The 24,817-nt window shown below is 34.7% G+C and overlaps 5 protein-coding genes across 7 annotated transcripts; 3 read left to right on the top strand and 2 right to left on the bottom strand.

The window, feature by feature from the left end:
- The first annotated feature begins 2,799 nt into the window (after window positions 1-2,799).
- Window positions 2,800-7,618, top strand: LOC140971532 (D-3-phosphoglycerate dehydrogenase 1, chloroplastic-like). Its single transcript, XM_073433838.1, has 5 exons — window positions 2,800-3,414; window positions 5,725-6,101; window positions 6,220-6,330; window positions 6,424-6,519; window positions 6,752-7,618. The coding sequence occupies exons 1-5, from the start codon at window positions 2,868-2,870 to the stop codon at window positions 7,421-7,423; spliced, it is 1,803 nt and encodes a 600-aa protein (XP_073289939.1). The 5' UTR covers window positions 2,800-2,867; the 3' UTR covers window positions 7,424-7,618.
- A 544-nt stretch (window positions 7,619-8,162) lies between these two features.
- On the bottom strand, window positions 8,163-10,411 carry LOC140961531 (uncharacterized). 2 transcript variants are annotated; one of them, XM_073420115.1, is made up of 6 exons: window positions 10,273-10,411; window positions 9,696-9,776; window positions 9,549-9,607; window positions 9,230-9,267; window positions 8,589-8,737; window positions 8,163-8,518 (listed from the first exon to the last, which is right to left on the bottom strand). In XM_073420115.1, exons 2-6 carry the CDS (start codon window positions 9,713-9,715, stop codon window positions 8,323-8,325), a joined length of 462 nt encoding a protein of 153 aa, XP_073276216.1. In that variant the 5' UTR covers window positions 9,716-9,776; window positions 10,273-10,411; the 3' UTR covers window positions 8,163-8,322. The 2 variants fall into 2 exon arrangements, with proteins under 2 accessions (XP_073276216.1, XP_073276225.1); XM_073420124.1 differs by having other exon boundaries at window positions 9,696-9,735.
- A 633-nt stretch (window positions 10,412-11,044) lies between these two features.
- On the bottom strand, window positions 11,045-13,470 carry LOC140958350 (putative UDP-glucuronate:xylan alpha-glucuronosyltransferase 4). Its single transcript, XM_073415766.1, has 2 exons — window positions 12,777-13,470; window positions 11,045-11,958 (listed from the first exon to the last, which is right to left on the bottom strand). The coding sequence occupies exons 1-2, from the start codon at window positions 13,468-13,470 to the stop codon at window positions 11,045-11,047; spliced, it is 1,608 nt and encodes a 535-aa protein (XP_073271867.1).
- A 984-nt stretch (window positions 13,471-14,454) lies between these two features.
- Window positions 14,455-18,127, top strand: LOC140971531 (pentatricopeptide repeat-containing protein At4g39530). Of its 2 annotated transcripts, XR_012174319.1 has the most exons (3): window positions 14,455-17,071; window positions 17,428-17,745; window positions 17,883-18,126. XR_012174319.1 is itself a non-coding variant. In XM_073433837.1 (2 exons), exon 1 carries the CDS (start codon window positions 14,476-14,478, stop codon window positions 17,044-17,046), a length of 2,571 nt encoding a protein of 856 aa, XP_073289938.1. In that variant the 5' UTR covers window positions 14,455-14,475; the 3' UTR covers window positions 17,047-17,071; window positions 17,428-18,127. The 2 variants fall into 2 exon arrangements, 1 of the variants encoding a protein (XP_073289938.1); XM_073433837.1 differs by having other exon boundaries at window positions 17,428-18,127.
- A 3,127-nt stretch (window positions 18,128-21,254) lies between these two features.
- On the top strand, window positions 21,255-24,427 carry LOC140971530 (myosin-binding protein 7-like). Its single transcript, XM_073433836.1, has 3 exons — window positions 21,255-23,181; window positions 23,632-23,678; window positions 24,086-24,427. The coding sequence occupies exons 1-3, from the start codon at window positions 21,796-21,798 to the stop codon at window positions 24,180-24,182; spliced, it is 1,530 nt and encodes a 509-aa protein (XP_073289937.1). The 5' UTR covers window positions 21,255-21,795; the 3' UTR covers window positions 24,183-24,427.
- Window positions 24,428-24,817: the final 390 nt, after the last annotated feature.

Here is a 24,817-nt window from a genome sequence, read left to right as displayed (position 1 = left end):
TATGAAAAATATTGCGTAATACATTGAAAAAACGTCTTTTTCGACCAAGTTGCAACTTGATTTTCTATTTGTTCATTGCGTGGGATGATCACATTTGGGCTTCTTGTTGGCTTCCTTGGAGATTTTCGTTCATGCCTTGCTCCAGCTCATGGTATACTAATTCCTCTTTCTTCTGATAGTCATAATATTACAAGATACTTCTTTAGCGCCGCAACCTATCAGATTGCTTATTTGATATGAATCTTGAATACACTTAAAGTCCTAAGAGTCGTGATTTTTAAGTTTGTTGGGATTCAACGATCTTCTCTGATTTAACTTTGTATTTGAGACATGGTCTGTATACAGACTTTATTATTTGTTTTACCATTATGTCTAGAGTTTTTTAAAATACTAAAGTATCGAGACACTTATTTCGTTCTCAAGTCTGATATATCGAGTTAACGAACCACTATGATCCTCTTCAGAGTCGTATCTGTGTTGAATGAGGCCTGAAACAAAAAATGAAAAATGGGCCCTCTTGTTGCAGTAATAAATATAAAATTCAATTTCCAAATAACAAATATAATAATAAATACATAAATATATCAAAACAAAAATATTACATCAATAACAACTTAATAAATATTTAAAATAACTACATAAATACTACTCGTCTAGTTTTTTAGAGACGAAAATATTTATCAAATCTGTGTAATCCAATTGTCAGATCATTTCTTTCTCAATCGACAACATAGTTAGCCCATTTAGTCTATCTTGCGACATTGTTGATCGAACATAATTATCGTAGAAACTAAACTTTTAGTCCAATAATTGTAGAAACTACAAAAATCGCGCATAAAATTTATATAAAACTCATAATTCAATTATAACTCATTAAAAAATTTAAATCATACGATGTGTGCTTTAGTTATATATTTAATTAACATGATCTCTAAGCACATTATAGTGCTCATATCACAAGTAAATTTCATTTTCAGTAAGGATGTTTTAATAGAATAATCTACAAATATAAATATAAATGTGTATTTATAAAGAAGATTTGAAATGAAAATAAAACATTATTTAATGAAGAAAATTACTTACCTTCATGCTTAAAAGAAGTAGGGGACCGTAAAATTTATTTGTTGAATGAGAACAAAAATCAGAGTTGAGATTTGGAATGGGTGAGTGACATCTCATCGGTGCTCACATAATTGTGCACGGTAGGTGTGCAGAATATCAAAACTATATATATATATATATATTTGGGCCCCTTATTAGGCCGGGCTTTGAAGCAACCTTTGATTGGCCTCATAAAAAGTACAGCTCTAATCCTCTTGTATATGCTTAACTACTCTTGATACATTACTTGAACTCTGATATACTGTTGTGCATACTACTCTTGATTGACCGATTGCTTCTTTGATCATTTGACCGATGATGTGCTATTTTGTTCTTTCTCTCGATGTTCTTTAACTATTTTGCATCAATTATGCGAATCTTAAATAGTCTTGAGTATTGCCAACATCCAAAATCTGATATTATACAACGATCTTACATTCTTAATTGTATATCTTTTTTTTAAAAAAAAAAAAATCAAATCTCGTGTCCTCAGTTTAATTGAAATACATTTATAATCAATTATATATAAATAAAAATTCTACAAATTTTATAAATTTAAATCGAAATATTATCTTAAATTTCAAATTAACTATTCCAAATATAAATATCACACGATTATATATTTTGAAATCCATAATTTCATATTTACAAACCATTCATGAAATAATATAATATTATGTTTCTAATTATAAATTTTAATAATTGCAACCATATTATGTAAATTTATGTAAAAATTACTACAATTTTTTTTCTTTATAACAATAATAAAATAAATTAAAATTTCAACCCTAATAGTATCACATGATATTCTCAGTATCAAAAAAATTGTTTTGATAATTAAAATTTTGGCAATATCAAGAGAATATGCTTAGTCATTGACCTAACATATTTAATATAATTTTTAGAAAATATCATAGAAGGAGGGTGTGATGGTTTTATCACTCATGAAATTTTTTTATATTTCCTCTTTTATTTCGGATGAAAAGGGCAAGAAAAACCTTGACCAACAAATCATATAAAATATATATATATATATATATATATTTTATAAAAACATAAAAATGATAGAGAGAGAAGAGATCTTGGAAGGTAAGAACATGAATAAATTGACATGTACATCAATTTACACAAAACAAAAAATTCTATTTGTCAAAATCTCATTATTTATAGGATACAAAATTTCGTGATATAACAGTAAAATCTCGCGATATAATGGTTGTAAATATCGTTGTAATGATAGGCTACATGTGTGACGGTATTTGGTGATTTAATACAATTAATGTAGTATCGTATTATATATCTTTTATGTATTTATTTCCACACATCAAGCTCATCAGAAAAATTTATTTTTGTATATGAATAACAAATGTTTTAATAAAAGAAATATAATAACTTAAATTGTCCATTTTGGCTTAAAAAAAACCAATTAAACAATTTTATTAATATATTCTTATTTACTAATAAAATAATTATTGATAATCTCAATATCATTAAAAATTTACCTCTTTAATTTGTTTTCTTAGTATTTTTAATCTTAAAAAAACAAAGTGGAATATACAGTGACAATTACGACGGGATATTTGGAAAAATAATTTTAATAAAATATTATTTTTAAAAATAATTTTTTAAAATATATTTAAATGTTTTCAAATACACATAATATTTGATTAAGATTATTTTATTAAATATTTCGATTAGACTGATTCGATCGCATTTGCACACTCGTTCTTGATTCATCACAAAAGGCCGGATCTCGCATCTTTCAAATGGCGGCGGCTTCAGCATCTTCAACCAGCCTTAAACCCTCGACGCCATCGGCCGCCATCTCATGTCTTCGCCAAAGCAGTCTCTCCGCCACGTTCGGCGTCACCACTCTCTCTTTACGCTACACCGGTCCCCGCGCGCCACGCCAGCTCGTTGTCCTCTCCATGGACGCCAAGCCGACGATCCTCGTGGCTGAGAAACTCGGTGATTCGGGGTTGAAGCTTCTTAAAGAATTTGCTAATGTGGATTGCTCGTATAACCTCAGCCCGGAGGAGCTAAACACTAAAATCTCGCTTTGCGATGCGCTGATTGTGAGGAGTGGGACCAAAGTGACTCGCGACGTATTTGAATCCTCCGGCGGGAGGCTGAAGGTTGTCGGACGAGCTGGTGTTGGTATAGATAACGTGGATCTGGCCGCAGCTACTGAGAATGGGTGTCTTGTGGTAAACGCGCCGACGGCTAATACTGTTGCAGCCGCAGAGCATGGGATCGCACTTCTAACTGCCATGGCAAGGAACATTGCTCAAGCTGATGCCTCTGTTAAAGCTGGTTAGTTGTCATATTGATTTATTAACAATTTTTGACATATCAATCTGTTCCATTTTTTGGGTTAAATTTCTATTTGAATTAATGTTTAATTTTTTCCTTCCTTCCGACGGGTACTTTATTTTTTAATTTGTTCTTTGCTGTTTTCATGTGATAAGGTTGAGATTATTCATTTTTTAGATATCAGATTTTTTCGGCCTTGAAATCTTTGCCTCGTTCATGAATAACGATGGTGGAGCCTTTTCTTCTCCATGGACTAAAGATGGTCTAATTGACTCTAAAAATCAGCCTAACTTTAAATTTGCAAAACAGGGAAAATTTTAACGTGGAAAGTAAAGATCTTGTGATAATGTCTGTCTGTTATGTACAGCGTACGCACAATTGGCTGAGTGTTTAACAAGTGCAGGAAGTTCTCCAACTATACCTTTGGGTTTTGGCTTCGCTTATGGCCTATCATTAATACTTTTGTTAATTTTAGAAGCAATGAAAGGAGTGACCTCAGAAATGATTTCCATCAGTTCGATTAAGGTGCATAACCGGAAAAAGCTGATTGCAAAATGATGAAAATGTATACAGATGTAATCTTTACAAAACAGTATTGAATAATATCACTTGCAATTATAAATGAGGATAAAGCAAACAAAGAAATGGTCTTGGGAAGAACTGGGTTAAAGAAAGTTGACAATCCATTTTGTGTTATATATACTCCACTTCAAGTGTAAAATATGTGTCAAATTTATTCACAAATGGAGTGTAAATGACAAAAGACGGAGGGTAAATATGAACTCCCCAAAAAAAATTGAGGCACATTATTCGTGTGATTCATCATTTTTGTATTTCATTGGTCCTCAAAGATGAATGAGAATTGATATGCCTTTGTTTGTTGGCTAAATTCTATATGTTGGGTTTTTACGGTTGATCAGTTTTTACCTAGTACGATCTATCTGACGAACAATATGTTACACCTGCATCACAAACAATTGGATGATCTGCTAAAAAGGTGCAGACCATTTTATTGCATCATCAACTTGATTATCGAGACACATCCTGTGGTACCAGCTTATGCACAGGGATGCAATTGTCATGCTTTGTTACCGACATGGATTGTGATTAGTACAAATCTAATCATCTTTAAAGATTCAATGCTACAGATATTTGCCATCTAATCTAGACATATTTATCATCCTCACTAACCTTTTCTGACATCTGAAATCACGAAGGATGAACTGTCAAAGTGATATCAGAAACCAAAGACCCATCCAAATCATTCATAAATTTGTGATCTCGATGAAAATCTTACAATGATACACTGAATTTTTTTGATACAAAATTTCTGAACAATGAAAGTGTTCAATTCTGTTCGGAAATTTCTTTAAACATTGCAGAACTCTCCCAACGACATGCCTCAATTTTTTTTTGTTTTCGATGATAATTTCTCAGTGGAAGCAGCGCTAATTGGAAGTTGATTTCTGTTGATTGATTTACATACGCTTTTGGGGCTCAAACTTTTTGGGAAAAAAATAGGGAAGGGTAGAATAGAAGAACACAGAGTTGGGAAGAAATACATTTCTCCGGAAGTCCCATTATTTACTTGCTTTATTTCCTATTCATACTTGTGCATGATATTGTATATTGTTTTGGCAAATCTTTCTCCGAAAGTCTCAGTATTTACTTGCTTTATTCCCTATTCATACTTGTGCATGATAATGTATATTGTTTTGGTAAATCTTTTCACTGTAAAAGTTGCTATCACTTCTGACATTTGTACTTTCGTATGGGTACGATAGACTCCTAATATATTTAATAATATAATTTCAATACAGAGGACTATGATAACTAATTACACAATGCTTCTGTTTGCCCAGTAATGTTCTATCTTGATTGGGTTCACAGCAGTACTAGTTTTTAAAATATTCAATTTATTAATTATTTAGGGTATCTGCTCTAAAGTTATCATTTTTCTTTTTATTCATGTTTCATTTTACTTATTTGTGCTTCTCCTGATAGCTTGTCGAAGACAATGAATTTTTTCCATATCCACGTAATTGTGGTATTTGCTTGTGCATCTTGACTTCCCATAACCCCGTGTATCTCTTGCTGCAAAAACAGTCAAAACCCAACTATACACGTCTTACCAATTTTGCCCTCTAATAATTAGTTCTTCAATATGGAATTCTTCATGCATCATTATGGCAAGTGTAATTATGTTCTTATTGTTAGATCATACTTCCCTATGTTATGCTGAAGCTTGTGGACTCTTGTTTGTTGCACGAACGTCTAAATTCTCAAATTAATGTACTGTGACCAATGCAGGTAAATGGGAGAGGACCAAATATGTTGGTGTATCTCTTGTTGGCAAAACGCTTGCAGTGATGGGTTTTGGGAAGGTTGGATCTGAAGTTGCTAGGCGTGCCAAGGGTCTTGGTATGCATGTCATTGCGCACGATCCTTATGCTCCTGCTGACCGTGCCCGTGCAATAGGTGTAGAGCTCGTTACCTTTGATGAAGCTATCGCATCAGCAGACTTCATTTCCCTCCACATGCCCCTGACTGCGGCTACTTCAAAAATTATGAACGATGAAACATTTGCGAAGATGAAAAAAGGTGTTCGAATCATTAATGTTGCTCGTGGAGGAGTAATAGATGAAGAAGCATTGGTGAAGGCCCTTGATGCCGGCATTGTGGCCCAGGTTTTTGCTAATTTGATTAAAGAATAATTGATTTATGAAATGCCACTTTATTTGGAACTACAATGAAGTGAACAACAGTTTTATTCGCATTTAATAATTCTCGGAGTGTTATTATCAGGCGGCCCTTGATGTCTTCATGGAAGAACCTCCAGCAAAGGACAGCAAGTTGGTGCAACATGAGAAAGTTACTGCAACGCCTCATCTTGGTGCGAGTACAATGGAAGCTCAGGTTTGCTGAATGATTCTCTCTTTTTTTTTTTTTTTATGTGATTCTGTGCATTGTTTAAATTCCAGCACCATTCTGTTTTAATCCGTTTTCCAGGAAGGGGTGGCTATTGAAGTTGCTGAAGCTGTCGTCGGTGCATTGAAGGGGGAACTTTCTGCCACTGCTGTCAACGCACCTATGGTTCCTGCTCAGGTACTTTACTTGTTCTCATGCACAATTATTTTTATTCCCCATTTTCGTTTCTGACTTGTGAATTTATGGTATACATAATGCATGTATTGCCTTCTGATACAAGTTCTTTACAAGGCACTGTGTTCTCACATGTGGTTTTGGGGCATGTGGAGGGTCATGATCTAGTAAATTTATCCAGACATGAGCAATATGAATCTATTGAATGTTTTGTGGTATCATTTTCTTTTCACAGGTTCTCACCGAGCTGAAGCCTTATGTTATCCTTTCCGAAAAACTCAGTAGGCTTGCTGTCCAATTAGTGTCAGGTGGGAGTGGGGTGAAATCGGTGAAAGTCACGTACACATCTGCACGAGCTCCTGATGATCTTGACACGAGGGTGCTTCGTGCCATGATCACCAAAGGTCTAATCGAGCCTATCTCAAACCTTTTTGTGAATTTAGTGAATGCTGATTTCACTGCCAAACAGAGAGGACTCCGCATAACTGAAGAACGAGTTATCCTTGATGGCTCCCCTGAGAGCCCACTCGAGTCAATCCAAGTTCAGATAGCTGATGTGGAGTCAAAATTTGCAAGTTCGATGACCGATTCCGGGGAGATCAAAGTAGAAGGTCGAGTTAAAGATGGAATTCCACATTTAACGAAGGTGGGATCCTTTGAAGTGGATGTCAGTTTAGAAGGAAGTATCATACTTTGCAGGCAAGTTGATCAGCCTGGAATGATAGGAAAAGTTGGTAGCATTCTTGGCGAGGAGAACGTGAATGTGAGTTTCATGAGCGTTGGAAGGATCGGTCCGAGGAAGCAAGCTGTAATGGCTATTGGAGTCGACGAGGAGCCAAGCAAGCAGTCATTGAAAAAGATTGGAGATATCCCAGCTATTGAGGAGTTTGTTTACCTTAAGTTATAGATGGGGCACTATTTAAATATCATGTATTAGTTGCATGGAGTGCCAATTTTGATTCAGTTTGCTTATGTTCTCAATAGCTTTTGTGGTCTTAAGGGAATTAATAATAATATGGCTGTGCGATGGGACTGGTGGATTTCTTTAAGTGGATGTTGCCATTATGTAAAAGTTTTCGTGTGGGATTGTACCCCTTGATCATTTCTCAAATATTGTTAGGCATGAAAGAAAATCCATCGTGCTTTCGGAGAGGGAATGCCTCTTTCCATCTTTCGACGCATAAATGGAAATGCTACCTTATTTATTGAATTTACAGGTTTAAATCATTATCATTAACACGCATGTGAGAAGCGTTCGATCAAAGAGTTGGCTAAATGGTATGGGATGTCCACAATTAAGCGTTTCAACATTACCTGCATAACTATGGCATAATTGTTACTTGTTATTAAGACATCCGCATCATGTATAGTAATCTATTATAATCATTCAACCAGTACAAAATTCATCGAAACTTATTTTTCCACATCTGGCTTGAAAACCTGTTTCGTTTGCTGAATGCGTACCGTTCCATTACAACTCTGAATATAGAACTTACCAAGGATCTATAGGTCTAGCACAAAAGTGATGCCCCAAAACTCGTAGTCAAAACTGTGCGGATAAAATAGAATTATATTAGATTGGATACGACCCCAGCCCCATTGTATTTATATATAGCACCTCAAGGGTGCAAGGGAGAAGAAACGTGTAAAGGCAGAAAAGTCGAACTAATATGGTTCCACATGATCAATGACAACCAACTTGAGGTATGGTATTTCTGAAGTAATCAATAACAAAAATACCGATGAAGAGAGAGTGATGAAATATTAGAAACTGCGACAAAAATTCCATACATGAGTGTACAGAACTCAGATCTCCATGGATTGAGAGGTTTTCAACTTGTTCGCTCTTGCTTTCTTTTTCCCAGTTTTACTGTCCCTTCTCTTAGGCTTCTCATCCATCGCAGGCTGTGTACTCAGCAAATGTTGAAAAATGGTACCCAAGGGATCGGATTGGAAATATGGATTGTTAATAACCGCCTTCAACTGATTACTCTCTTTCAGCCTGTGAAATATCACCATAATAAAAGTCAAAACATAGTGAATATAAAGAGACCATGGCAGCATACACTTACACAAGGCTATTTCTTCTTTTACTGTTAAGTTTGAATTCGGTCGGCCTAGACCCCCGGGGAGCCTTTAACTCGGGAAGGTACTCTGAGAGGGATGACATATCATAAGCCTTTATCTTTTTTTGTCTACTCCGTCTCTTCTGTTGTTTTCCCTGTAGTGCAGAACATACATAAGCCAATATGGCAAAAAAATTACTACTAAAACGGACAATTGATTGTTCATATCTCAACCAGATACAAGCCTTAGTCTCAGCTATCAGTGATTGGCTACAATTTAACATATTGATTCCAGATACAAAATTTAGATCATAATAACCACAAACTTTAAGGTTTATTGCAGAAATTGACACAACCGAACATAGTTCCTTACTCGTCTATACACAAATTCACAGGGTCAAACAAAAAAAATGGTTTTATTGCACTATTGACCAAAAAAACCTAGATAATTTTCAGATATACCACCAACAAAACCCACCAAAGCTTTAGAACTTAATTTAGATATACCATAACTAAAAGTAAAATGGATTGTCATTATCAAGATACTACAACCTCAATGTGGAGCCAATAATACCGAACAAACTACCAATGACATCAATTTCAGAATATCCAATTTATCCATGGAAAAAGCAGGTGGAAAACGGCACCTTAGTAATAGCTTTATGGACAACTGAACTTCTAACCGCTGCGAACACAATAAAACCATGATAAGAATTTAATATTATAATATTTAGCCGAAAATAATCATCCAGCAATGTTATTTCACATAAAATATTTAGTTAACCAAGCAGGGAAATGCAAGGTAGAATGGATGCACTACTTGGAATTTGACGCAAAATTAACGAAGCTGCACCATTCATCAAAATTCCTAAGCTAACACCAGTAGAAAAAGAAAATAGACAAGGCTGACAACACAATCAATGGTGAAGGCCGTAAATTGACAGCATAAAAAAGGCATATTCTTACATTCGTAGAACTGCACTTTCTTCTTGAATTTGCGTTCCGCAGGAGTCATTGTATCTGAGCTGAAAAATCAACAACAAGAAAAAAAGTAAACTAAAATCCGAACTACCTTTAAAATAAACCAAACGGAGGACATTGCATCAATTTTACCTTGAGCTGGTTTTCCCCATTACCACAATTTAATTCAGTCCTGCAATTCCAAACCTTCGAAGTTCAATGATGGAATTTCACCTAAAAACATGAATTCAATTAAGGACTCCAAAACTATAATTTAAACAATTAAATTAATCAAAAATATAACATTCAACTTCGTGACTGACTTATTTTTTAAAACCTGTAAAATAACTACGAGTCTGAACATGAATTGAATGACATAATTTAAGTTGAAAATAACAAATCAGTAATGTTTTCAAAACATGGAATTGGGTCTATCGTTAAAATTATGACAAACTAATTTGAATTAAAAACCAGCAAACAAAAGGTAATTTTTTTAATAATTTTCCAATAACTGAATTCATACAGTATTCTGTCTAATTAGAGGTAGATGACATCGTTCTTCCTCAGTCTACCACAATGGCTTAATTGACCCAACGAAAATCTCGATTCTTCCATTTCCTACGTTCCACAATCCCAAAGCTATGATGTGAGAGCTGGGTTTGAATTAACTTTCATATTTTGGCACAAACATTAAAAAAAATCCCAGACAAAGATCTGTATTTCTACGTACCCAGCAAGAGTGTGCAGAGTTGGAAAAACGAAAAAGTTTCTCGCAAGGAGTCGTAAAAGGCGATCAACTGCCGGCAGGTGGAGGCGGCAATGGCGGAGGAACAGTCGCAGTGTCTCTGATCAATGTGGGTTTGTTGTGGTCGAGGGCTTTTTTAATTGGGTATTTTATATGCTCTAAATACATATATCATAACGTTAATTATATAATTAATTAACGAGTAAATTTTATATTGTCAAAATTAATTGGTAAATCTATACTATTCTATATTTAATTGGTAAATCACCATATCACTATTCACTATTCATTCAAAAATTATTATAAATCACCACTAAAAAACAATTTATATAGTTTTAAATTTGAATATAATTCACAAAAATTATTTAACAAAAAATAAATTTATTTCGTGTTATTTTATCCTAGTTAAAACAAGACGTGATATTTGAGAAAATACTTCATAGTGGGTCTCATGTGAGACCGTCTCACGGATCTTAATCTGTGAGACGGGTCAACCCTACCCATATTCACAATAAAAAGTAATACTCTTAGCATAAAAAGTAATATTTTTTCATGGATGACCCAAATAAGAGATCCGTCTCACGAATACGACCTGTGAGACCGTCTCACACAAGTTTTTGTCACTACCTCCAAGTCAACATTGCTTTTTAAAAAAATAACTTTTCATGTGTTGGTTAAAAAATAAAATAGCTCGTTAAAAGACCAACTCATTTTAATTTTTAATGGTGTATATAATTTTAATTTATCTACGGATAAATCATGTCGCGTGACTCCTCGGGTCTTTCACTTTGATCTTCCAATGTCCATCGCTAAAACTAGCATTCTTTGCTGCATCTCTGCACTGCCGAATCCTGGCATTCATCCCAGGACTCAGCGAACAAAATTCCTTTAGATTCTTCGGTAAAGTATCGTAAATCCGCCACCATTTTTCATTAGCCGAATCACTCGCAAAAATTCGATACACCACCTGATCCCAGTTGCAGTCGTAGTCCCTGTAACACATCCATGGCTTCAAACCAAGATAATGTACTGCATAAGCATCGTCTGGTATTCGACGAATATAATCATCCGTCAAACCCGGAAAATACTTCATGTAATTCAACTTGTCCGGGAGGCGATGCCACCAGGGGAACATTTCATTTAGAAACCCTTGATCACCGCCATTATATGATGCCACCACCAATCTTTTCTTCATTAGTGTCTTGAAGGTGCATTTAGATGGCTCGAGTAACATAAGCCCGGAATTGAACAAATGCTTGTCATTGAGTGAAGCTGAGAGCTGTGGGTATACGAAGAAGTGATCCAAGTTCTTCAACACGATGAAATCTGAGTCGATGAAGAGGACTTTGCTGTATTCTTGGAGTTGCCAAGCTCGGAGTTTGCTGTAGTTCCATTCATTGTAGGCGTCTTTCTGAGAAAATGGGCTGCGGATTCGTTGGATTTGTTTGGTTTTCCAGCCGGCTAGACGGAGGGCGGCGAGGGACTTTGGAGATATATGTTCGTCGGCTAAGAGTAGGAGTTCCTTGGTTGAGTTGGATAGGATGATGCTTTGGGCAAGAGCTATGGCGCCACAAACATAGGCCTCTGAAGAATGGAGTATAGTAACATAAGCTTCTCTTGACTGGGGAATGGTGTGATTGTCACTTTGCCCCCTTCTCCATATTTCTTCACCTAAAATTGAATAAAATAGTCGATTGGATCCAAACCAGCTAAATAATTTCTTTCTTAAAAAAACTTTATTTTATGAGATTACGGGTGTCAAAGTTATGGGGTAGGTTTAGGGATGCAAATTAATTATCAAGCCGGCTGACGAACTGATCAAGTATACTTTAGGTTGAACTCGAACGTACTCGAATTTTTTTATTGAATCAAATTTAAGTTTAAGTTATTTTGTATTAATATAATGTAATTATGTATTATATAAATATATTTTCAAGCAATAGTTCATATAACTCATAAACAAGTGAGAATATTTCGAGCCAAGCTCAAGTTTTAACCTTAAATTTTTTGTGATATTCGATTGGATTACACTTGAGCAAAACTAATTTTAGACCTAGTTTTTCACACACTGGTCGAATCAGTTACGATCTAAAACTATACTCATCCTATCCCTTTTTTTGTCTTCTAATTAGATACTATTATTTCTTTTAATTCAGTAATATCGCTGATAATACAAAATTTGACAAACTAATTAATTAAAATTGTGATTATAAGGTATACAATCATGCACATGGGAACAAACAAACCAAAATCATGCTTGACCTCTATTTCTAAATAAAAAAACATTAACCCCAGAAAGTCAAAGGACCACATATTAATGCCTCTCGCGTGTATGAGTTCTGATGTTTTATTATTGTATTACATTATATTTTTGTCAAAAAGATATAATCGCAATTGGAATTATATACATACAATAATTTTTTTAAAGGGTAGGGACGTGTTTATATTGGAGGAACACGAACGACATTGCTAAAAAAAAAAAAACTAACCTGTTTGAGCAAATGGAGGCGCGAGTTGGCACGTCCCGACGGGCATCAGCAAATTTTGCTTGATCTTGTTCAACTCGGGTTTATAAATCCTCCAACCTTTTCCATGCCATAATAGGTCATCACACTTGAAAATCTCCCACATTGGAAGACAAGAACCTATAAACACAACATAAACATCTCTATGTTGCCTGCTACTGCTCTTTATTAACAAGTTAGCTGCCACCAAATTCACTTGCAACCTCAACACGTTCCTCGGTTCCATACCCTTAAATCCTTTACAAGGAACTTTGGCAACTATCACATCCAACTCCTTAAAATCTTCGAATCTTGGCATCGGGATCTGTGGACAGTTCGAACCTTTGCTTTCATCGGTCGACTGGGGAAACAAATCTTGCCACCCAATATCGTCCCCCACCTTTTCGAAGCTTACCTTCACAACCAGCTTGGCTTTTGTTCCTAGTTCATCTAACATTTCATCCATGTTCACCAATCCGACTTTTATGTTTTTGGCTCCCACCTCCCCTGTAATGACATCAAACCATTCCGGATTTCTTGCTATGTTAGAATAGGAAATTGTATTTTGGAGCTCCTTTTGGACTATCTTGATATAGGTGATGGTGAGAAATATGAAACAAATGGAGAGGAGGATGAGGGAAAAATTGAAGTGCTTTGATTTAGGGGGTTTGGATGCCATTATTAGGCTCGCTAGCCTCGTTTTCTCCTATAAATATATCGATTGAGTTTGCTTGTAGGATGAGGGTTGACTGCAAAGAATAAGTGCATGGCTGCACGTTGCAGTTTATAAAAATGAATGGTATGTTAGATTCTTTCATGGGTTATTAAATATTACATTCTTGCAGAATTGAGGGTGGCATGTATTAAAATGTACTTAGGCAGGTTATTGAATGATTAATAAAAAAAGTCATAAAAATTATTAATAAAAAAAATCTAATATATGGTGATAAATTAAGAACTATTTCACCTTATATCTAAAATATCATTTGAATGTTGCTTTTTGGATATGGCAAACAACATTTTTGGAATAAAATTGGTATGTTTTAAAAAGAGAAAGTTAGTCGAAAAGAGCAGGCGAGTTTACTTTCTCATTTTTAGTATGTTATATCAAAATGTTCAGTTTTGATAGCAATTTATTTGTATACGTGAGTTAATCTTAAATTTCACACGTAAAGTTTTAAAAATTAAACCTAAAAAAATCCACATGATTAATTATTAAAACGCAAAAACAAATGCAATAGTTCAAATTTGAACAAAAGACCTCTTTATTTATATGATCAAATATCAAATTATTTTTTCCTTCTCCTTAATACCATAAATTTACATCAAGATTTCTACAACCTATTGGGTTACTCAATCGAGTGAGAGGTCATGCAAACCGAAAATTTTGAAAGAAACCAAATACTAATTCTCCCTAAAATATTTTAAATACATTGGCAACTGAAAAATCATTCTAATAAACTCATAGTGCATTAATTAACATTAAACAAAAATTTGTGTGAGACAGTCTCACATGTCGTATTTTGTGAGACGGATCTCTTATTTTGATCATCTATGAAAAAATATTAATTTTTATGTTAAGAATATTATTTTTTATTATGAATATACATGTAAAAATTCGTGACATCGTCTCACAAGAGTCACAAGACACGTACTTTTAGCATTAACGAAACCACAATGAGCTATGCGAATAGCATGGTTGAGGCAATCCGTCTTTCTTCACCTCCGAAAATCTCGTGTTAATGCTCACGAGCCGCTGCAACATAGAAGTCTTTGCCTGTTATCATCTCAAGATTCTAGGCTTCTTCAGTGGGAAAACCATGGGATTATTACGGCACACAACAGACAAACGCATAGGCAATACTTGGGCAAGCTTTTGCTTTCGCCACCTCAAAAGATCGCTAATCCTATTTCCTACTTTAAAACAGCGCATGCCCAGATCATTACCTCAGGATTTGAGTCGAATATTTTTCTTATTAACGTCCTCATGAAAGCTTACTCAAAATGTGACGATTTAAAGTCCGCGTCTACCCTGTTTGGTAGAATGCCTGAGAGGAATTTAATTTCTTGGTCTTCGATTATTTCCGTGTATAATCAAAATGGATGTTATGAAGAAGCCTTGGTGTTGTTTGTTGAGTTGAGGAAAGGTGGCTTTGAGAATCCAAATGAGTTTGTTTTGGCCAGCGTGATTCAATCTTGCAGTCAATTGGTTAGTCTTGAAAATGGTTTGGGTTTGCACGGTCTAGTGATTAAGGATGCTTATAATCGAAATTCCCATGTGGGTACTTCTCTTATTGATTTTTATGCAAAAACTGGTGATTTAAATGCAGCAAAATTGGCTTTTGATGAGCTGGAAATGAAAAGTGTGGTAACATGGACTGCGATAATTATGGGATTTACCTTAAATGGAAGAAGTGATGTATCACTGGGTTTGTTTAAGGAAATGGTGTGTAGTGATGTTGTTCTTGATGTGTATGCCCTTTCTGGAGCCTTGAGTGCATGTTCGATGCTTGAGTTTATTGAAGAAGGGAAACAAATTCATGCTTATGTGCTGAGAAGGGATGCCGACAGGGATGTATCAGTGAGTAACATGCTAATAGATTTCTACGTTAAGTGTGGAGAGCCGAAAGTGGGGAGAATAATCTTTGATCATATGGTGATTAAAAATGCTATTTCTTGGACAATGATGATTTTTGGGTGCATGCAGAACTGTTTTCATTGGGAAGCCTTGGATCTATTCAGGGATATGAATAGATTAGGGTGGATGGCAAATGAATTTGTTTGCAAAGGGGTTCTAAATTCATGTGGTTCTGTTGAGGCTCTAGACCAGGGCATGCAAGTGCATGCTTACACTGTGAAGATCAATCTTGACTCTGTTGAGTTTGTGACAAGCAGCTTGATTGACATGTATTGTAAATGCAATTTCTTGATTGATGCCAGAAGAGTGTTTCTTGACACTGCAAAATGCAGTGCCCTCTGTTACCATTCAATGATTGATGGATACACAAGACAAGGAAGTTTGGATGAGGCGATTAGTCTTTTTAATGCATTGAATCATAATGTCACACCACCAAGTTTATCATTATTCATCTGCCTTTTTCGTTTATCTGCTTCACTAGCTGCACTGGGAGTAAGCATGCAGCTTCACTCACTCATGATCAAATTTGGTTTTAATTTGGAAAGATTTTGTGGATGTGCCTTAATAGATGTTTACTCGAAGTTCTCCTCCATTAGAGATGTGAGACATGTATTTGAGGAGATTGAAGAAAAAGACATTGCGGTGTGGAATTCTATGTTGTCTGGATATGCAATTCAGTCAGAAAATGAGGAGGCACTTAGGCTGTACTTAAGGTTACTGCATACGGGAGAAAGACCAAACGGTTTCACTTATGTGGCCGTCATTACGGTATCCAGTAGTTTGGCAAGTTTATTACATGGGCTCCAATTTCACAACCAAGCTATAAAGATAGGTCTAGGCTTTAACTCATTCGTTGCAAATGCATTGATGGATATGTATGCAAAGTGTGGAAGCCTGGATGCAGCTCGCTCATTATTTAATTCTATCCTCCATAGAGATATTCCGTGTTGGAACTCAATGATATCAATATATGCACAACATGGAGATGCAGAAAAAGCTCTTCAAATATTCGAGGAAATGAACTCAGAGGGTGTGAAACCCGACTATGTCACTTTTGTTATATTACTGTCTGCATGCGCCCATGCGGGGCTTGTTGAAGATGGATTTCGTCACTTTAAGTTGCTGACGAAATTTGGCATTGAGCCGGGAATAGAACACTATTCTTGCATAGTTTCTCTCTTAGGCAGAGCAGGTAAATTAGATGAAGCAAAATTACTTATTGAGAATATGCCGATTCAACCAACGGCAATAATCTGGAAGAGCTTACTTTGCGCATGTAAAGATACCGGCAATCTTGAATTGGGTCAGCACATTGGTGAGATGGCAATTTTATCTGATCCAAAGGACAGTGGTTCATATACCTTACTTTCAAATATTTTTGCATCTAAAAGCATGTGGACCGATGGTATGAAGGTGATGGAAAAGATGGACAGAAACAATGTATTAAAAGAAGCTGGGTATAGTTGGATCGAAATAAACAAGCGAGTGCACTTGTTTCTCTCACGAGACAGAACTCATCAGCAGGCATGCTTGATTTATTCTCTCATTGATGGCTTGATTCAACATATAAGATGGGAAAATAATGATCATGCCGCTGCTGTATATGCATTTGTGTGACACATCATACTTTAAATTCATTATGGTATGAGAAATTTTTCTTTCTTTTTCTGAACTTTTCATAAGGATTTCCCGTTATTTTGTATTTAAGCTAATCTTGGACTTTTGAAAAGTAGTACCGACTACCACACATCCTTTGCCTCCCATTCAAGTTCCATGTCTGTTACTTTACAGGATACTCCATGGCCCATGCATGATTTCTAATGGAATAATGTGATTATGAAATAAGTGTTCTCATAGAGATCCATGCTATAAATAAATCCTATCAGTTGAGAATCTTATTATTGTATCTTGTCTAGTTCAGACATTTGTTCCACTTGAAAATGACAAGTTGACGAGTAGTAATGAGAATTTTAGCAAATGACATGTTTTGTTTTCTAGGTAAAAAAATCTGTTAAACATGCCATTTGGGAGTGGATGACAAATAGCTTTTCCTTGTCAAGTCCCTCCTCTAAGGAAGGAGCAGCACCACTGGAGTACGCTCTGCAGGTTGGATTGTCGTACTGGAGACTTGTCCATTGTCTTATGTTGAATGCAATGTAGACTCTACCTTTACACATCACAATTTACGACCCATTCTCTTTTTGAGACAAGGTGTTTCAATGGAAGGTGAAGTCTAGAACTTTGTCAAGTGAGTTCTGGAAATCTTCTCATTGACCCAACTATTATTTACGGTTGGTTCTTCGGGTGGCTCATACGGTACATTTCCCTTGTTCTAAGTATAATCTATGAGGATCGTGATGCTGACATCATTAGTATCTAATGCTTTGAGGGATTTGTTAGTATTTAGTTTTTATATGGATTAACATGATGATTTATAACTCTAATTTTTTTAGAATTTAAGTCAAAGAATCCGGACGGTGGCTGGCAAGTGGCAGGGAATCATTGGCAATCATCCCTTTGGATTCTCATCTTTCGTGTACAGAGGTTTCCACCTGGACTGCTCGCAGTTAAAAACAACATTGATACTGTTACTGGTATCCATAGTTTGTTAAAATTCAGCTACACGTCAATGGTGATAAAGTTAGATGGTTGGCATTATATTTCTCCTGCAGAGTATTATGTATGTATTATTAATTGATTTTAAAAAGTTTATTTTACCAAGAAAAAGAATAATCGTTCCAGGTTTTACTTTCTAACACTCGTGTGCTAATAATCCATGCATCAAAATTCTGGCGACTTGATACTTGAAAAGCGGCACTAAATGAGAAATGGGTCAAGAAGTCGCTATCAAACTCAACTTTGGAGTAATTTGGGCATGCCCGATTATGTACTAAGGGACATTGTTCTCTTTTTTTTTTTCAACATCAAGAATAATAATTGCAATGTGCCAAACCCTAATTTCCTTTAAGTAAGTGGGAATGCTTCACTTTAGTTATTGTGATTTACAAAGGCAACCTAAACCTGTGTGTATGTGCCTGATTAAGTTTGGCAAAAACTTATGTGAGACGGTCGGTCTCACGGGTCGTATTTTGTGAGACGGATATCTTATTTGGGTCATCCATGAAAAAGTATTATTTTTTATGTTAAAAGTATTACTTTTTATTGTGAATATCGGTATGGTTGACCTGTCTCACAGATAAATATTCGTGATACCGTCTCACAAGAGAGCTACTCAATTAGTTTTCAACTAAAACTAATTTTCATACTTTATGTTCTTTAAAAAAACGATAAAAACATATAATGGAGGAAATTAATATCGAACGCTAATTTTGGTGGAAGGGCACTGTGGATAGTTACTCACGGTTCGTGCTTGATCGACATGATTATTAGAGTTATCGCCATGTTTTTATATTTTTTTATATTAAATTTTATTATTATTTTAGTGCAGTAAATTTTTAAATAGATGATTATCAAAATCTGTATTTTTCTGATTGTATTTTCACTATTTTATAGTTATTTATTTATAATGCTTATTAGTTGTACAATTTAAAATAATATTGTAAGTACCAAAGTTCATTATTTTCTATTTAATTATTCTAATTCAGATGAAAAAATTTAGTGGCATTTGAACAGAAGGATTGAAGAATGAATATCAAATAATACATATTTTGAGTGTATTTAATATCAATCACGATTACTATGAAAATATTTTTAAATTTTATTCATTCAAACAAATCACAAAATTTATTCAAAATTCATCGACCCAACGCAACCGTACAAATTCAACCAAATTCCCTCACAAGGATAATGCAATTTATGGATATTTTCTTGGAAGTTAGTTGATCGTGTCACCCACTCAACAAGGCGATATTAATTATTATTAAATAATCCAACCAATGAAGCACGCTAATTGACGCACCGATGAATTTTGAATTTCTCTCTTTCTTTTCCCCAATAAAAATTCATTTTCATGTATTTATTGTTAACGAATTGTTCATATATCATATGTCCTTTTAACTGAAACAAATACTTGAAAAATTGAATAAATTATTAGGGTTAATTTTATAGAAGGGATGGTTGAAAAAATTCATACCAAGTGAGGCCAAACAAACTTTACAGTCTAATCCCATCTATTATGGTACTAATTTTAATTATAAAACCAACGTGATGTGCATACGGCATAAACATGTATAAATTAATCGTGTGTAACACAAATGTATTTTAATACATAAAAGTTTATGGTATCACGTATCTTTATTCGTGAGACATATCAAATTTTTTCTATATTTAGAATAAAAAGTAATACTTTTGAAATAAAAAAATTAATATTTTTCAATGAATGACTCAAATAGAATATTCGTCTAAAAAAATTTACTCATAAAACCGTCTCACGTGAGTTTTTGTGAAAGTGAATTTGTTATATTATTGTCGTTGTAAGAGAGATTTTGCAATTAAAACAACATATTAAAGATTATGACATAAAAAATATTTAATAGTTTTATAACTTAATTAGAGAGACCATTATTTAAATAAAAATATTTTAAAATTTAGAAAAGAAGAGACCAAACCGCGTCAAATACGAGCTTAATGGACTAATTAATGTAATAAAGGGATATTTTAACAAACAAATGAGCCACAATTTTTTTTTAATATAAAAAAATACTATATATCTGTTAAATTGCCCTCAAGGAACTTTACAGGAAGTGTGATTGGTAAATGTCCATAACTATTTTTTTTAAATGATTGTGCAAAAATTTTGATACAGTTTTTCCTGAATTCTATAATTTATATCAAAATCAAGATTACGTATTCAATCTTCAATAATTATAAGCCGGTATAGTTATTGAAAGAGTAATTATTTAACAATAATAATAATAATTGTCGTTGAGTTATTGAAACATTATATTTATATAGTTTGTATCGTTGTATGGTTAAAAATATAAGTTTTAAATAAAATTTGGAAACAGTGCCATCAATTCATCCAACATGATTAACAAGTAGGCCTCATCTTTACCAAGTGTTTTTAATTTGATGTATGGAATGACTTGTTTGGTGGTTGGACGTTTGGTGCCACTTTAATTCAAAATGATTTTTGAGTTAATGTATTATAACTCATTTACTTTATTTGCAATTTTGGTAATTTATTAATTGAGTTTTCGTGATTTTGATTTTCTGTATTATTAAATTTTAGTTTAGTGTTTTTTTGTTTCTTTTTTTTTTCAACGTAACACTAATATGATTGACAAAGTGATGTTATACCGCCGACAATTGCAGTATCACATTAACAATATTGTGGAAAAATAAATAAAACTTAAAAAAATTAAAGATACATAACAAAAATTGAAATTTTATAATATAAATTATTAAAATTACATATATAAAGATCCGCTATAAAAATATGACTTAATATAAGAAAAATTAAAATTTTGGTTCATATGTTTATTTTATATATATTTACAATAAAAAATAATATTTTTGAGATAAAAATTAATATTTTTTCATGGATGACACAAATAAAATATTAGTTTCACAAAATTGAATCGCGAGACCGTTTCACGAGAATTTTTGTGTTTTCTTGTACTTGAATGGATCTATCTAATTGAGTTCATTAGTTTTTCTTTTCATTTTTTTTAAAAAAAATTGATATTTGAATTTTATTTTGTTGAAATTTTTTTCTAGAAAATAAAATAACATCAAGTTTTAAATTTAATATTAAACTATTAAACATTTTTATTCTGGTACAGAAATTAGTGTTTTAATATCAAAAATTAAAGCTAAAATAAAATGAATATTTTAAAGTAAAGAGTTTTCTTCTAAAGTAGTTGATTCAACTGCCGTCTTCACTTGACCATAAAGCCAACCCACCAATCTACCATGGCAGGAAGCACGAGGCAGTGCTGCAGTCAGAATATGACATCTAGGGTTTCAAATTTTGTTTTCCCAGCTTTCCCTCCACGTTACATCCTCTGATTTCCCTCGATTTCCCTTCGATCCCAATCGTAATCTTCAATTTACGGGCTAACTATTTTCTCCGGATCAGAATTTGCTGCCGATAAACTCTTGTAAATTTATCCATGCCCGAAAAATAGACGATAGGAAACGTTTTCCCGGGATTTGCATCCTTCTTTATACAAGTTGCGAGGTAAGCTTTTGTGGTGTGAATATGTTGATCTGAATTCGTTGTTGGGTGTTGATGATGGGTAGACAGGGGGAAAGTTTTATTAGTTATTGCTGAGGAAGGTGTTCGTGGGTTGTGACTTAATTATTGATACTTGTTCAAGATTTCAGTAGTGTTGGTGTAAAGATTGCTTTTTGACTCGAGTTTTTATTTGCTGGGTCGAGATATTTTGGGTTGTTTTTTGGTCTATGGAGTCGGAGGATTCCCATCAAGCATCATTCAAATGTTACGATTGCGGATGCAGTTGCTCGGATAAGAATCTTGCGGGGGAATACACGAGGTCTGTGAAACGAAAAATTGAAGAACTAGAGGAGGCAAGCGTTTTCACTATCCCTGGTTTTGTTGTTCCTCAGAATGCCCGTATAGGTATCGATAATGAATGTATGGCACTACGTGAAACAGTCAGCAACCAGCAACAGACCATTCAGGATCTCATTTCTGAGTTAGATGAGGAGAGAAATGCCTCGTCTTCTGCTACCAGTGAGGCCATGTCTATGATTCTGAAGTTGCAAAGGGAGAAGGCAGATATTCAGATGGAAGCAAGGCAGTTCAAGAGGTTTGCTGAAGAGAAAATGGCTCATGATCAGGAGGAATTGTTGACATTGGATGATTTGTTGTATAAGAGAGAGCAGGTCATTCAGTCTCTTACGTATGAAGTGCAGGCCTGTAAACACAGGATGACCAGTTATGGGATCACTGATGTTGGGACCTATGAAGATGAGGGTATGAGCCGAAACACTAGCATGACTGAGAACTTTGAGGGCCAATTTGAGTTTCCTCCTTATGAGATTTTCTACCCTCCACTCAAGTGCAAATTGAACGAGTCCCAAGTTTATCCTGATGGTGATGATGAAACTGTTGATGTTGAGAAATATGCATTTGGAGAAACTCCTGGATCGAAGGATCAATTGAAGGATTTAGAATATCGTATTGGTCAATTGGAGAGAAGTCCAAGGACCATTCAGCCTGATGGGGAATACATTGGAGAAATAGATGTGCTTGAAAAGGTAGTGAATGATCACTCTCGTAGGGAGGCCGGGAATATCCGAGAGTTCTCAACTGACTGTTCAAACCTGATGAGTAAAGACATGGGCCTAGATTTTACCCCAGATTCTCCAAATTCTGGTAGCAGTTTTAAGGAGATGAACTTTCTACATGTGGAGGAGAATTTGAATTTGGGGAAGGTTGATAATGCATCAGAAGTCGGAGATGACATGAGCGACAGGGTTTACACTATTGATTCTATTCATCAGGCATCAGTGGAAGGTGTCATGGATCACAGGGCTGCTTCTGGTATCTGCGGTAATGACTTATCGGTTATGTCTAAGGAGTCACCAAATCATTCTGAAGGCAGGGACCTGGAGATCCAGAAGCTCTATGCCAGGCTTCATGCTCTTGAGGCTGACAGAGAATCAATGAGGCAAGCAATTGTATCCATTGGGAGCAAAAACGCACAACTGGTATTGTTGAAGGAGATAGCTCAAAACTTATGTAAAGAAATGTCACCAGCAGGGAGAATGACAGTGAGGAAGCAATTGGTGAATAGGACTTTTTCCTTCCTATCAATATTCAAGGTAATTACAAAGATCTCTTTTAGGTAAAACTTGAAATATTTCAAGTTCCTGTTGTTAAGAAGTAGGATCCATCCAGATTCCAATCCCCTTGTGTGAATGAGATCATAAAGATTTTACACAATGCAAATCTTAGGGTGATATAAATCATTCTTCAGTTATAGGATTGGACAATCTTAAGATCGGAATCATAACCTTAATAACCATCCTTTCATCTCAATAATATGGAGGGATTAAACCGAACTCATCTTTAATATAATTTTCCATTTACACCTCCATGTTATAAATTCTTCTCCATTTCTCATCATCTTGAGATTGCCGATCTTCTTGAATTATCACGTCAAAAAATTTGTATTTTCACCGCTAAATGTCGATATAGCATGTGCTGATTTTCTATCACCCCTAGAGCGAGCTGTTTCATTAGTACTGACCATTTCTCCCATTCTTGTACAGTGGATACTTTCTTTTATTTTCTGGAGAAGAAAAACACACAGATGCAAGTGAGTACCTATTTATTTTACTATTCCACATACCTTTACATGTTCGTTGCTTCAAATTTTCGATTTTTGTGTGGATTACCCTTGTATCCATATGTTTGCTACCCCTTATTTATGTTACTTGATAGCTGCAAATCATATACAATTGCAGGGTCATGTATTCTCATGAGGTCGTATTAAAATGTTAAAATCAGGAGGAAAACGCATGTTACATTATACATTTTATATGAACAGCATACAAGTATTTTGAAATTTACGAGGAAATAGATAGATATCCATAGTGGCTCCCTTTCTGCCGTTCGCCATTGGTTCTTTAAACATTGTGATAGAATGTTGTTGTCCACATTTATGAGACCTTTACTTAAGAGACAGTCTTTGTTGCAGTCAATGACTAATCTCATCATATTTAGGTACTCACTCGGGCTGTCAGCGAACAATGCAGGCTTGTTAATGCTTTTAGATCGAAGTCCTCGTGTGGGGCAGTGGAGATCCATATCTAGCACATGAATGCCCTCTATCAGTCAATAACATTGATGCCACTGAATTTGTGCTCTTGAGTGATTTTGATTGCCATTTTCTTCTTCGAATGTTTGCGTACTTTCGCTGGCTTCCTAATTGATGTGGGTTGGGTTTGCGTTTATCTTATGCAAGTGTGAAACCTTTATTCTGTTGAGAAGCACTGTGGATTGTATATTGTAGATCCTTACGGGCATCAATGTCTTGTTGATAATTTAGTTCGAGGTATATGTTTAGTTAGTCTCCATTGTGCGTATTACTGGTTTTATGTATGAATTCTCAGTCAAAACAATGGTTCATATTTTCTCAGTCAAAACAATGGTGCGTATTACTGGTTTTTAATTAGTCATTGTTTTATATTTGAGGGTATTATAGGAAAAAAGAAGTTAATCAAACTTCATCTATTAAAGCCTAAGATATTATTTATACACAACTCCAAACACATTTTTATCATGCACTCCAAACGTGGCCTAAAGTTACATTAGTCAAGGAAGATAGCCGTGGCCTGCCAAAGAGACTTGTGTGCAATATCCCCAAAAAATAGCTCTTCCATTTCCAGATAGAGCAAAATTGAAGAACTATACAAGTCAAATCTAAGTGGAGTAGAAGGGTCTTGTCCAAATTTA

This window comes from Primulina huaijiensis, chromosome 2, assembly GCF_012295235.1.
Source record: "Primulina huaijiensis isolate GDHJ02 chromosome 2, ASM1229523v2, whole genome shotgun sequence".
Lineage (NCBI taxonomy): Eukaryota > Viridiplantae > Streptophyta > Magnoliopsida > Lamiales > Gesneriaceae > Primulina > Primulina huaijiensis.
The sequence above is the reverse complement of the archived record's forward strand: the minus strand, read 5'-3'. Positions and strand labels throughout refer to the sequence as shown.